General features: G+C 51.8%; 1 protein-coding gene across 5 annotated transcripts in view; it reads left to right on the top strand.

The window, feature by feature from the left end:
* The window catches only part of MED27 (mediator complex subunit 27), a 218,652-nt gene extending 216,514 nt beyond the window's left edge, over positions 1–2,138 (top strand). For all 5 annotated transcript variants that reach the window (XM_073022029.1, XM_008005879.3, XM_073022028.1 and 2 more), the window contains one exon: positions 1,555–2,138. In XM_073022029.1, coding sequence (XP_072878130.1) covers positions 1,555–1,689 — 135 coding nt within the window. In that variant the 3' untranslated portion in view covers positions 1,690–2,138. The remainder of the gene's footprint in view (positions 1–1,554) is intronic.
* The last annotated feature ends 12,287 nt before the right edge of the window (positions 2,139–14,425 follow it).

The raw sequence follows: 14,425 nt of genomic DNA, 5'->3' as shown, positions 1-14,425 counted from the left end.
CAGTGTTCATCCATCACATGGGCATCAACGGTCCCACTGCTCAGAGAGCCTGGAGTTCATTCCTCGGAAGACACATCCCTGGTGCGTTGATTGGCTTCCTGATGGTGGCAGACTGGGCACAACACGGCCAGGTGCTCAGAGCTCCTCACGGAGTGGTCCTTCTGTGTGTCCAGGGAACGGTTCTCCTGCTCCAATTTCAGATAGCTGCAGAGACGTGCTTTTGAGCCTAACACGTTGTAATGCCCCCTTTCCCTTTGGTAACTGACTTTGGGATTCAGGGAAGATTTGAATCCCAGTGACTCCACTTAGGAGGCTGAAGCAGGAGGATCGCTTGAGCCCAGGAGTTCAAGGTTACGGCGAGCTATGATTGATTGCACCACTGCACTCTAGCCTGGGTGTCAGAGTGAGGTCTGGCCTCTTAAAAAAAAAAAAAAAAAAGAACTCTTTTCATCTGTCACAGCACTCAGCACTGTGCTCAGCCCACACCAGCCAATTAATACCAATCTGTTGATTGATTGATTTGAGGCACAGACATAAGTACTATTTGTGGCAGAGACAGAACTTCTGCTAGTTAGGGAAGAATAAGTAGTTTAACTGAATGACCTCGTGACCTCGTGTTTATTGCCAAAACCCCCAACCACCTGGCCTTTGGAAAGGGGGACAGTACTGATGAGCCATGCCCTGTCACCATGAAGGCAGCTGTGGTGGAGATGGAGATGGAAGAATTTGTATCAATAAGCTCGGCCGACCTCTTCAAATAACAGTTTTCTCTTATAGACATAATTCAGGAGGACATGAAATGACAAGATTCGTGTGCCCCTTTCACAGCGAGAACTTGCTTGCCTTCCGTTTGGGGTTTGGGTATTTTTTTCTTTGGTAGTGAATCTCCTTGGGTTTGAGAATTGAGTTAAGGGAGACTCATCCTTATGTATGACGCCCAAGAAAGCTCTGCACTCTGCACTCTGAACCACTCAAGTGTGGATTTGCTGCTTATGATGTTATTTAGTGGCACCAGAGCTGTCCCCACCCATCCCCCCAGTGTGTCAGGCCATACTGTAACAGTGAGTGACGACCTCCGAAATCAGATTAGCTAGAAGGCATGTTGACCTCCTCGGAGAAATCTGAAATTGTCCTCAGTTCCAAGGCTTCCTTAGCACACACCCACAGCCCGCTCTTAGTGGTGGGCAAGGAGAAGAGGATGGATACTGACATTCAGAAGACATGAGACCCAGAAAGTGAAAGCGGGGTGCTGGCCCCCAGACGCCAGGCTGCTCGGTGGTTCCCGGGGACTCCAGGGAGGCCTTCCTGCTTTTGAGAGTAGGGGTTGCTATTTTCAAAACCCCCTCGGTTGGGAGGGGCACGCGAGCATCACAAGTGAACATCAGCAGTCAGGTGACCTTGTGGGTTCCGCCTGCTGCTCCCTGTGAAATCACGGGGCGTCTTCTGGGGCCAAAGCCAACTTAAGTTGTCTGGGCCATTAGGCTTGATAGGAAGGAGGACTTTGGGAGCACCCATATCCCATTCTTTCACTTCTCTCCTCGTTTCTCGTTTTAGACCTGGTTAAGAAGTTACATAAAGCTGTTCCAGGCCCCGTGCCAGCGCTGCGGGAAGTTTCTGCAGGACGGCCTTCCCCCCACGTGGAGGGATTTCCGAACCCTCGAAGCCTTCCATGACACCTGCCGGCAGTAGCCCCCACGCTGGCCCCAGCCTCAGACCCCACCCGGCACCTTCCCAGACACGCAGGAAGCCCACAGAAGGCTCAGCTGGTTCCTCGCTGCCCAGATGGGTACAGCCGCTCCTCCCTTTCATAAAACAGCGCCATGTGTGCTGAGGCCACTCTCGAAGAGCAGGCCCCCTCTGTGGCTGATGGGACTAATTATTGCCACTAGCCAGTAGACTGAAGGCAAAGAAGACTTTTCTAGAAGCTGGTAGAAGGAAGCTGTGCAGCATGCTCCTCGTCCGCGTGTCGGCAGTGCTGGTGAGCTGACCTCCGGCCGCCGTGCTTGTCTGTCGTTTCTGTGAGCTGTTACTGGAATGAGCCCTTGTGTTCATGGCGATCGTCATGCAGGGTTCTTGTGTTTTGTGGGGTTTTGGGTTTGGTAACTTATTTTTATAAGCAATAAACCTTTTGTACCCTGGACAAGACTTTGTCTCTTGTTTCTTACAGCACCTTATAAGAACTACACATTCAGTTCGTGAACCCGTAATGGACCTGGGCCCTTTGAGGAAACAGAAACCAGCACGTCCCATGTTCACAGGGTGGTTCTTTTTGAGCAGGTACTGTCCTGTGTCCTGCTTGCCGGGGAGAGGGCAGTGCTGGCAGATCCTCTATTTCAGAGACACTGTGATGGCTTGAAAAATGGATGATTCTTTTTGAGAAAAAGAGCATGCAGAAGTTTCTTTTTACTAAACCAGTCACACGCACACCCCAGAGGGAAAGGAACCCGCCCAGGTTAGCTGGCCAGACGCGCGTGAGCAGCACTCGCTGGGGTGTCGGCTTGTGGGTCCCAGGTTTTTTCCTCAATATTACTGTGACTTGATCCCAGCCCCATCTCCCGACTTTGTTCAATGCCTCAGCGCCAACTTTTAAAGCCATAGCCTGTTTCTGTGAAGATTGTTGACCTGGTAAAGGGCTTGAGGAGGGTGGTGGCATCGCCCAGAGCCCGCCTGGCCAGGCCCATGCTAGAACAATGTTCTCTTTGCCATGAACAAAGCGTCAAGAGAGATGACGCCTTCTGAGATGTCCAGAAAAACCAGTGGGTCCTCCCTGGCTTCTGGTACCACCCAGCCTTCCCCCGACCCCTGGCTGAAAAGGGCCAGAGAATGGAGAGGGTTTACTGCTGAGGCCTCTAGGACACTGCCTGCCCACGTGGCGTCCCACCTGCAGCACTGCCACCATGGGAGCTTATTAGAAATACACATCCCCAGGTGAGGCGCGGTAGCTCACACCTGTAATCCCAGCACTTGGGAGGCCAAGACAGGTGGATTACTTGAGCCCAGGAGTGTAAGACCAGCCTGGGCAACATGGCAAAACCCCACGTCTACAAAAAATACCGAAAAAAATTAGCCAGGCATGGTGGTGTGCGACTGTAGCCCCAGCTACTCGGGAGGCTGAGGTGGGAAGATCGCTTGAGCACGGGAGGTCGAGGCTACGCTTCTACACTCCAGCCTGGGAGACAGAGCAAGACCCGATCTCAAAAAAAAAGAAAGAATTACACATGCTCCAGGGTGGGGTCCAGCAACCTGATCTTTAGCAACCTCCAGGTGACTGTCACATGCACTGGCACCTAAGGCCTCTGCCCAGGAGAAATGGCCATGCTTTGATGGCCCACTCGGAGAAGTGGGAGGAGCACTCGGGGAAGTGGGAGGGGCATTTGGGGAAGTGGGAGGGACACTCGGGGTAGGGCTGGACGTTTCCAGACCAGGGGTGGCCGTAGATTAAATCCCACACCTGCTTTGTCAAATTCAAGATGCCAGTGCTCCTAAGATACATGATTACGAACCACTAATAAATCCATGCTGCCAATTAAACCCTGGTCTTAATGATAATCCTGTGTGACACGTGAATCCGTCGCACCAGCCTTTCATTGCTTTGACGTTTTCTTTCATCTATTCCAAGGGAGTAGTCATTTCTCCTGCCTTCAGTCTTGTTGTTTAGCCTGTGATAGGCGATCCGTTTACACCACTCCCAGTAACAGACCAGCACACGGCTCCATTGACTTGCCCTATCCTCCTTTCTTTGGTCTTGTAAGACACTTGTTTCTTCGTTGCATTGCAAGAAAAGATGGAATTGAGGATATCGGGTACATAATGACCCTTTGTCTCAGTGCCGCACATCTTTCCGGAGACATTTAAAAGGCAAGTAAACTGACCCCGAGCGGTAGGAACGATGTGCATAGCTCATGCGAAGTGACGACAGTGTGACCAGCTATGACCAAGTTGGAGCATGTGCAGATAGTGACACGCACGTCGTGACTGCCAGCTGGCAGACGGCACACGGCAGAGACGTTCAAATGTGGAAAAGCATCTATCTGAGGATTGATGGATTTGTGGTCCTGGTAAATCTCATTGTGAGAAAGCGATCTGGGTTTTTAACTGTTTGAATCCTCCCGATTTGCAGCGAGTCTGAGAACGTCCCCACTGGCACTAAAGGTCGCTCCAATTCCCGCCAGTCCCTGTTTTCAAAAGAGAGAAGAGCCTTGAGGTCACAGCCAGGGGCAGGCCCTGTTTCTACTTGGAACTAAATGGCGCTGGTTTTGTCTTCTCTGTGTCGTCCTCAGAGAAACCTGTTTATTGAAAATGATGCCAGTTTCCCATTTACAGGAGTGATACAAAGTGTCCATTTAAAATAAATTTATTTAGGTGAAAAAGTGTGACTATTAAAGAAAAACATTAAATAATAGCACAAAAAGAGTGTGGCTGTGACAGAAAGTGTGAAGGATGTAGGCAGGTGGCGGGGGGCGGACGCACTGCCCAGGCCTGCACCCCAGCCTTCTGCTAGCGGTGGCAGGAGCCTAGAGAAGTCGCTTCATCTGAGAACCCCATGCCCTCACCTGTGAGATGCGAGGCTGGTGATTGAGCCATGGTGGAGGGGCTGGGGGCTTGGAGATGGAACAGATCGGCCGTGCGTTAGTCATGGGGAGGCTGCCCAGTTGGGGCGCACATGCTGCCTGCTGTTCTGTTTTCCTGCTTTTTAACACTCCCTAATTAAAGAGGGAGATTGAGGCCGGGCACAGTGGCTCACTCACTCCTGTAATCCCAGCACTTTGGAAGGCCAGGGTGGGTGGATCACTTAAGATCAGGAGTTCAAGGCCAGACTGACCAACATGGTGAAACCCTGTCTGTACTAAAAAAAAAAGAAAAAAAAAGCCAGGCATGGTGGTAGCATGTGCCAGTAGTCCCAGCTATTCAGGAGGCTGAGGCAGGAGAACTGCTTGAACCCAGGAGGCGGAGGTTGCAGTGAGCCAAGATTGCACCACTGCACTCCAGCCTGGGTGACAGAGTGAGATCTCGTCCCCTGCCCCCCACCCCCAAAAAAAGGGAAGGTTGGAGGAAAACAAGAGCCTGAGCAGCTAGCCTTTAACGCCTTCCCATCTCTGACATTCTCCACCTTCAATCAAGGGTGAACAGGAGTATATTTGAGATCCAGAAAGGAGAGAGGGGCTGGAAGGGTGATGGGTTCATTTGCCAAACCCTCAAAGGCTGGGTACTCCGGGAGATGAACGTGAGGGAGGCCGGCTTTGTGTGTCTCCCACTGAAACAGAATGCACTGACCTGAAGTTGACACAAATGGAGACCAAGGTGGGTTGAGGTCAGTTCCAAGATGGTGGACTGCAAGGGAAGCCAGAGACGCCGCTGCTGTGAGGATGGTCACCAGGCCTCAGAGCCATCCTTTGGTGCCTGTCACTGAAAGGAAGGTGGCCATCAATGGGTGCTGGGTCACCAGGAGCAGAACATGAGCTCAAATGTCCAAGGGTGGGCCAGGTGCAGCAGCTCACACCTATAACTCCAGCACTCTGGGAGGCTGAGGTGGGAGAATGGCTTGAATCCAGGAGTTTAGGACTAGCCTGGGCAACATAGCAAGACCCCATCTCTACAAAAGAATTTTTTTTCAATTAGAAATAGACTATCCAAGAATGACCTCTAGGCCCGACCTACAAGGTATTTTATGTGACTTAACTAGGGCTCCTACAGTGCAGCGCCTCTGCTTGCCAGGTGCACTACACTGTTGGCTAATTTAACCCCGGGCTGGGGGGTGCGTATTTTCCCTGTTTATTACATGAGAAACCAAGCAGAGGGGCTCACGCAGCAGCACACGGAGGGGCTGGCTGCCAGGCTGGCCACAGCCGGGCTCTGTGGCTCCTCAGCAGCAAGGGACGGGCCCTGCCATGCTGCATTGGGCGTGGCCTGAGCCAGAACTTGACTCCTCTGTCTTGCCAGTGCTTCCCGTGGCCACCAGAGGCCGGGACGGCGTTACCCCACGCTGTCTGCTGGCCGGGTGACGGTGAATCCCCTGGGTGCCCAGTAGGAACTGACAGAATGGAGCGAGGAGGTCTATGAAAGGTGGTCCAGATTTTTTTTTTTTTCTGAACTAAATTGGGAATTGGCCTTTTGGTATGGAGTGATGTTTTTCTACTTCACACCACTGACTGCACGACAGGCTGATCTTTCCGTGTTAATGTGCAAACTCACCATTGCATTTAGGGTGTCGGAGTGTGGGCCTGCTGCTAAATCGAGAGCCTTTTAAGGGCACTGGAGTTGGGAGGGGCAGGGACGACACCAGGATTCTCACAAGATCTGGAGCCCCTGCAAACCTGACGGGAGGCACTGTTCGGCCATCAGGTCTGTGGGAAGAAGACAGAAAAGGACAAGGCGCCCTTCTAATCTGTGCCCCCAGCCTCCACATCTCCAGCAGCATGTGGAAGATGATGGGGAGCCTCATGGTTCTGGGCCTGACAGGACACAGTGGGCCAGCCCCATTCCACCTGCTCACCTGCTGAGGCCACTCAAGGCCGAATGATCTGCACGTCCGAAACCGTGGACGAGAGGCAGTGGATAATTAGGCTTCACTCTCTAGGACACGCAGGGGCCATTTTTCCCCAGTCTCTGCCATCCCTCCCCCACTCTCCTTCCCAGCCAGGCCCTTACATCCGGGGAAAGGAACTTCAGAAACTCACTTTCAAGTTGAATTTTAAATTGCGGGCTGCCTGTGCCCTGTTACTAGTACTTGAAGAGCTAAACCTTGAGGTTCACAGCACATCCCAGGTAGAGCACTTGGCAGCTCTGCGATGATTAGTTACTTGGGAGCAGCTCCAGCCTGTCTCGGCGCTAATTGAGTTTGAAATTTCAGCTGCAGATTGACTATCCTCGGTGTGAGCTGCAGTTTGGCGCTAAGGGAACAGGCAGGTCCTGCTGGCAGGGCTTCATCTGCAGCGTGCTCCTCCCAGGCTTGATAGAGACAATGACCTGTGCCTCCAGGGAAGAAGGGACAAGGGAGGGGCTGAGGCCAGGGGGACAGGGAGAGGAAACTGAGACCACAAGCTGGAGAGCCAGCCCGGGACAGCAGCAAGCGACTGTCAGCACCCGCCGTGCTCACACCCTGCGCTCGGGTGGAATGGACTGTTATTTAATGCGTTACTCATCTCAGCCTTGGCTCTCATCTCCATCATAGGCTTGCTTTCTTAATCACAAAAGGAATCCATATGTTCCTTTTGTAGAAAATGAGGTAATGCGAATAAGCAAAGCAAATAATACCTGTGATTCCCACACGCAGGAGCTCATCCCTGGAGCACTTCGGTGCACACCTTTCCAGACCCTCCTATGGACGTGTGTTTGGGTTTTTTTTGTTTTTTGTTTTGTTTTGTTTTTCAGAACAAAGATGAGATCAGACTGTACTGTTTTGAAATCTTTTTCCCATTTAGCAAAGGCTAAGGTTCTATCACACAGAGGTCCAAAAATACAGTGGCTTAAAGACAGCAGACACGTTTCTCCTCCACTTAAGATCCCCACCAGGGAGTGGACAGCTGTGCTCCACGCAGTCATCTGGGGATCCTGCTCTCCTGTCTTAGGATATTGTCACAGGCACCTTCCAAGTCTGCAGAAAGGGGAAGGCACGTGGGGAGCACGTGCCAGTGTGTTAAGCCCCGGACCCAGCACTGGCCCACGTCAGTTCCTCTTGAATTTCATTAGCAGAAACTTCGTCACGCAGCATACCCAGCTGCCAGGGCTGCCGGGAAATGCAGTCTTTAACTGGGCAGCCGTGGAGCCAGCTGCGACCCTCACTCTGGCCGAGGGGAGAACCCTTTCTGATGGATGAACGGCAGCCCCCACCACACAACACGTGCTGAGCCTCTTCCATTCTCAGGGAGCGTGGATCAGTGGTGCTGTCCTTGGCAGCTTGTTTATTTCTTGGTTGTGTCCATCCTTGGATTTTATGTTACAAGGGAATTCCTCTATTTGGTTGCACACCATAATGCATGCCATACTTATATTGGATTTTTTTTTTACTTTTTATTTTGAAATCATTATAGATTCACAGGAAGTTGCAAAGAAACATATAGGGAGGCTCCATGTACCCCTCATCCAGCTTCCTCCTGTGTTAACATCTTGCATAACTAAAGTACAGTATCAAAACCAGGGGACTGACATCAGGGTGATGCAGAGGTTATTCCAATTTTACCAGCTAGACACTCGTGTGTGTTTGTATGTGAGTGTACGGCTCTATGCAAAATATATATATATATATATATGTAGTGGTTTGTATTTTTTTGAGATACTCCCCTCTCTCACCCAGGATGGAGTGCAATGGTGCAATCACGGCTGACTGCAGCCTCAACCTCCCAGTCTCAAGTGATCCTCCTACCTCAGCCTCCCAAATAGCTGGGACTATAGGCACACACCACTATGCCCGGCTAATTTTTGCATTTTTTGTAGAGACCAGGTCTTGCCATGTTGCCCAGGCTGGTGCTCTGTACAATTACATCACATATGTAGCTCTGTGAAACCATCACCGCCACAACCAAGATGACTAACGGTACCATCCTTACGACTCCCCATCGTACCCCTCTCTAGCCACACACGCCCCCTCTTCCCGCCCCCAACCGCTGGCAGCCACCCATCTGTTCTCCATCTCTGTAATTATTTTAGTTCACCAGTGTTATATACATGGACTCACGCAGTATGTGTCCTTCTGAGATTGGCTTTTTTTACTTACCATCATTTCCTTAAGAGTCATTCAAGTTGTTCCACATACCAGTATGTACAGTCCACTCCTTTTCCTAGCTGAGTAATGTGCCACGGTGTACATGTACCACACTGCTTAACCACTTACCCACTGGAGGACATTTGGGTGGTTTCCAGCTTGGGGCTATTACAAAGCTACCCCGAGCATTTGCGTACAAGTCACTGCATGAAAATCAGTTTCATTTCTGTGCCTTTATATATATGCCTTTGAATCTTGTTGCTGGGTGTATGGTAAGTCCATTTTTAGTTTTAAGGAACAAACTATTTTCCAGAGTGGCTGCAGTCCTTCCCGTTCCTGCCAGCAGTGTGAGTGATCTAGTTTCTCTGCAGCATCACCAGCGTTTGGCGTTGTCAGTATTTCTTACATTAGCCATTCTGATGGGTGTGTAGTGATGTCTTGCGTCTTTTATTTGCATTTCTCTATTGGCTAATAATGTTGAAGATCTTTTTGTGTGCTTATTTACCATCTGGTGTCTTAAGCAAAATGTTTCTGCATGCCTTTTGCCTTTTTTTTTTTTTTTTTTTTTTTTGAGACGGAGTCTCGCTCTGTCACCAGGCTGGAGTACAGTGGCGCCATCTCAGCTCACTGCAACCTCCGCCTCCCGTATTCAAGCGATTCTCCTGCCTCAGCCTTCCAAGTAACTGGGACTACAGGCATGCACCACCACGCCCAGCTAATTTTTCATATTTTTAGTAGAGACACGGTTTCGCCATGTTGGCCAGGCTGGTCTCGAACTCCTGACCTCAAGTGATCCACCCACCTTGGCCTCTCAAAGTGCTGGGATTACCAGCATGAGCCACTGCGCCCAGCCATTTGCCTATTTTCTAATTGATTTTTTTGTGTTGGATTTTGAGAGCGCTTCCCATCTTTGAGATGTAAGTCCTTTGTCAGTTTCGTGATTTGCAAATATTTTCTTCCAGTCCTTGGCTTGCCTTTTCCTCCTAACAGGGTCTTTCACAGAGCAGACGTGTTCAGTCCCAACAAGGTCCAGTTTATCCGTTTTCCCTTTTATGGCTGGGGCTTTGCTGTCAGGTGTAGCGTGTTGGGTTCAGTGACTGGTGAGTGGTGTTGTGCTGGAAGAACGTGGTCGTTCTCTCCTCCCTGCCATCCCACGCACTCAGCAGGGACTTTGGATACCTTCTAGTTCATCCGTGCATTTGACAGCAGCCATGTCCAAGGCCTGGAGACGTGCTTGGCTCACCCAGCAGGGGCGTGACAGCATGAAGGCAAGAACCAAACCCCCCTCGGTCAACATGATTTCACGTCCCCAAAACCGTCTCAGGGTAACACTTGACCTTCAGTGTCAAGATGAAATGGACCCTGCAACCACACAGGTGAATGAAAGAAAACATTGGCGACAGCAGCCTGCTTTCCACAACCCGGCCCCAGGCCCAGGTCGTGGTGCTCAGTGGAGGAGCCTCAGTCAGGAGTGAAGGGTGCCAGGGATGCCTCGCCATGCCCTGTCACGGGCAGCTGCTGCAGATGGATCTGCCCTGGGAAGGGCAGGAGAGGGCACCTTGATGGTCGGGTGCAAGAAGCTGCTGAGTCAGCAGATCGCCCAGACCTTCCCCACGTTTTCAATCTCCTGGCCTTTGGGCTGCTTTCTCCACCTGGAACATTCTGCCTCCAGAAAGCCACGTGGCTCATTCTCTGACTTCCTCCAGGAAGCGACCTTTCTAGCTGGGCTGTCCCTGACCACTCAGAATAAAAGTGTGCACGCCCCGTCCCTTCCTCCCCCAGCTCCGCCCCGTCCTTCTGAGCTCCCCGCACACTGCTGCTAACTCTCTTGTCATCTGTCTCCCCCACAAGTGTCAGGTTCCACAGGGCAGGGGCAGCATCTGTCTTGGATGCTGCTCTAGGCCCTCGCACACAGCAGGTGTTCAATGAATACCTGCCGACTGGAATGGAGTAAGAATGCCAAGCCCAGGTTTCTGCTCTGCTCCTAAATTGGTGGCCTGGGGCCAGTAACTTGATCTCTCTAAGCGTGAATTCTACAGCTGTGAATTTGGCCAGTGAGTCTAGCCCTCTGGTGTGGAAGTCCTGAACACCAAATGTGTATTGCACGGCCACTGTGTACAGGTGCTGGGTGCCGGGGTTACAGTTCACGTGTCAGACGAGCAGAGGATCAGAGAGCGAAGCCCACCTTGTGTGCACAGGCAGAAGTGTGGATGCCATAGGGAAGTGCTCATTCACGTGGGACCTGCCCCATCTTCCATGGAACGGTGAGACTCCTCATGTCTCCCTGCTTACTCTGAGGAAAGGAATCAGAGACAGGAATCCAAGCTGGGTACAGTGGCTCACACCTGTAATCCCAGCACTTAGAGAGGCCAGGGTGGGAGAATCTCTTGAGCCCAGGAATTCGAAACCAGCCTGGACAACATAGTGAGACCTCATCTCTACAAAAAATTTAAACATTAGACAGTCATGGTGGCACACACCTGCAGTCCCAGCTACTTGGGAGGCTGAGATGGGAGGGTCGCTTGAGCCCAGGAGGTCAAGGATACAGTGAGCCATGATTGCACCACTGCACTCCAGCCCAGGCAACAAAGCGAGACCCTGTCTCAAAAAAAAAAAAAAAAAGGAAAAAATAAAAGAAAGAAAGGAGTCCAGGAGGTGTATGGGAATCCCATGAGGGCTTCCTCCCTGCAGACACGAGACATCTTCAGGTGTGGGTCGTGACCTGTCCTCAGCACAGGGCCTTACAATGCCACTTAGAAAGTGCAGGGGTCTCACTGGGAGGTGGAGGTTGCATGCAGTGAGCTGAGATCGCACCACTGCACTCCAGCCTGGGTGTCAGAGCAAGATCCTGTCTCAAAAAAAAAAAAAGGGCAAGTGTCTGAGACTGTGGTAGAATCATGGCACTGCCCCGTTTTCGTGGGCCTCTCTGCATTTCTGTGAACACATTGCATCTTCCTGCCTTGATTAGAACGCAGTCCCTTTTTTGCCGTGGCCTTTTGATATTTGACTTTGCACACGATGCCCCTAAAGCTAATAGGCACTGGCCTTTCCTTTCCAAAGGGTAGTTGGTCAAATTAATGATCGCCAAAAGGCCATAGTTAATTTGCTCTCCTTTCTGTTTCATTCCATTAGTTTGCAAACCAGCAAAGTTCAGGAAAACTTCTGAGCATAAAAGAGTAGGGATCTCATTAGGAAGCAGACAGGTAGTTCTAAAGTTTTTCAAACTCTGGGGCCATAGAAAAAGGGGCAATTGTGAGCCTATGCCAGCAAGAGACGCCAATTCACTAAGTGGCAACTTTGTGTTGGCAGCTGGTTACGTCCTGGCTGCAGACAGGCGCATGGCAGGCCGGGACAGCCTGTAAGGGGATGAACATGTGACTCTCAGCCTGCCTCATGGCAGCTTCCCCATTTCATCACCAAGGAGACTGCAGCTCAGGGAGGTTCTAGGCAGAGTCAGGATTTGAACTCAGGTCTGATGGGCTCGACAAGCCTGGATCCTTGTGCCTCGGCTGCACAGCCTCTCCTAGGAGCAGAAGGTAGCAAAGAAACAGGGCTTCCTGCCAGTATTTAACAGAGGCTTGCTAGTGATACTTAGAAACCTTTTAGCAACGTTTACTATGCTATGGTAGCAAAAGCTGGTAAACCCAGAGATTAAATTCCAACACACCCTCCACGCGCTTTATACACACTCACCGTGCTGGTCCTCAGCTGCAACCAGACTGACGTTGTTGTACAATAGGCCTTTCTCACCAGAAATTGGAAGGTTCCCACAACCCCTTTCTGACCAAGCACCATGCACCCCCTCAGATGAGGAGCTGCAGCAGATGCATGATCAAACCACAGCCGCCCCAGCGAGAGATGCTGGGCTTGCCTGGACCGGGCACTCCAAGCAGTTAACTCTGAGCAGCGGCAATGGTGTCTAGAAAGGCATTTAGTCGGCGGAGCGTGGTGACTCGCTCCTGTAATCCCAGCACTTTGGGAGGCCAAGGCAGCTGGATCATTGGAGGTCAGGAGTTCAAGATCAGTCTGGCCAATATGGCAAACCCTGTCTCTACTAAAAATACAAACATTAGCCAGGTGTGGTGGCAGGCACCTGTAATCCCAGCTACTTGGGCGACTGAGGCAGGAGAATCACTTGAGCCTGGGAGGTGGAGACTGCGGTGAGCCAAGATGGCACCACTGCACTCCAGTCTGGGCGACAGAGTGAGACCCTGTCTCAGAAAAAGAAAAAAAAAAAAAGACGTTTACTCTCAAAGGACAGACCCAGGCAAAAAGAGCAGAGGACAGAAGCTGGAGCTGTCGCACAGCCGGCCCTTTGGGGAACTAGACCCTTTGTGGTTCCGAGTGTGGCAGGCAGGGTAGGAGGCGCTGGGCCCTCCCTGTGGGCAGTGAGGTTTGGGTGCCATGAGCGCCTCCCTCGGGCAGTGCGTTCCTCCCCTGTGGCTGCTGTAATAATTGACCATGCTGCGTGGTTCACACAGACAAACGTATTCCAGAGTTCCGGAGTCTGGAAGTCTGCGGCAGGTCTCGCACGGCTGACACCCAGGGACAGCAGGGCCGTGCGCCCCTCTGGAGGCACTGGGGGAGACTCCATTTCCTCCTCTTTCCCAGCTTCTAGAGGCCGACCTCACTTCTTGGTTCCTGGTCACGGCCGCTCCCTCCTTCTCGAAGCCAGCAGGCTTGGGTGGAGGCCTCACAGCCGTCACTCTGACTCCCCTTCCGTCTCCCTCTTACCCCTTTAAGGACGGTGGGGACAACACGAGGCCCAGCTGCATAATCCAGGCTGTGCTCCCTACTCAAAACTCCGCCGATTCGCACCCGCCTCTCCAGCGGCAGCCCTCCTTCCCTCTTGCCCTGTAACCTAACGTGCTCCCAGGTTCCGGGGCGTAGCAGACACCTGCCGGACACCATGGGGGCCACCCTGGGGGCCACTGAAGGCTGCTGAACTCACGCCAGAGATGCAGGCCTCGATTTGCTTTGGAGGAACCCGTCCTCAGCGTCCCGTCAGTTCACATCCTTTGATTAGATTGGCTCTAATTTAATAGAACAGACTTGGGGGTCTAAAGACACCGTGGGCCCTCGACCAGCCCTCCCCACTCACCCCCGGGTGTAGACAGAGGAGAGAAGCCTCTGCCTTGTTCAAGCCACCGTGACTTGGAGCCTTCTGTCCCTCACCACCTAACTTGGTCCCAACTCATACACCCGCTGTGACGGGCTCTCTCAGCACCTACAGCTTGGGAAAGTGCCATTTATCCATGCATGCGTCTGATGGGGTGTGTGTCGGCCACGGGCAGGTTTTCAGCGCATAGTGGGTATATGTTCGGAACCCAGGGTTTCATGGCTGGTTCACTGTTAAGTGGGTGTTAAGAGGATGAACTCTGCGTATCCTCCCCAAGCTGTGCAGCCCAGGGTCCCCATGAAGGGCCTTGCAGCGGGGGTGGAGGGGACGGCGGGAGGACCTCTTACTCAGATGTGATCAGGTAAATTTTTGTTTTCTGTCTGGATGAAGTTTGCTGTTTTTACATGTATCGCATCACGACTGAAATGTCACGGTTTATGTGACTAATCCCCGTGTACTTTTAACATCCCGCCGTGTGACATTTTCCCCCTTCAAGGGGGGACTTACGCTCCCCCTCTGTCATCCTTCTGTCCCTGGCGCTGCGCTCAAAGTCAATGTCTTCTTTTGACCTAAGATGTTTTGTTCAGGCTGAATGTATTTTAACT

Source organism: Chlorocebus sabaeus, chromosome 12 (assembly GCF_047675955.1).
Source record: "Chlorocebus sabaeus isolate Y175 chromosome 12, mChlSab1.0.hap1, whole genome shotgun sequence".
Taxonomy (NCBI): domain Eukaryota; kingdom Metazoa; phylum Chordata; class Mammalia; order Primates; family Cercopithecidae; genus Chlorocebus; species Chlorocebus sabaeus.
Note: the sequence above shows the minus strand (reverse complement) of the source record. Positions and strands in the feature narration are given on the sequence as shown.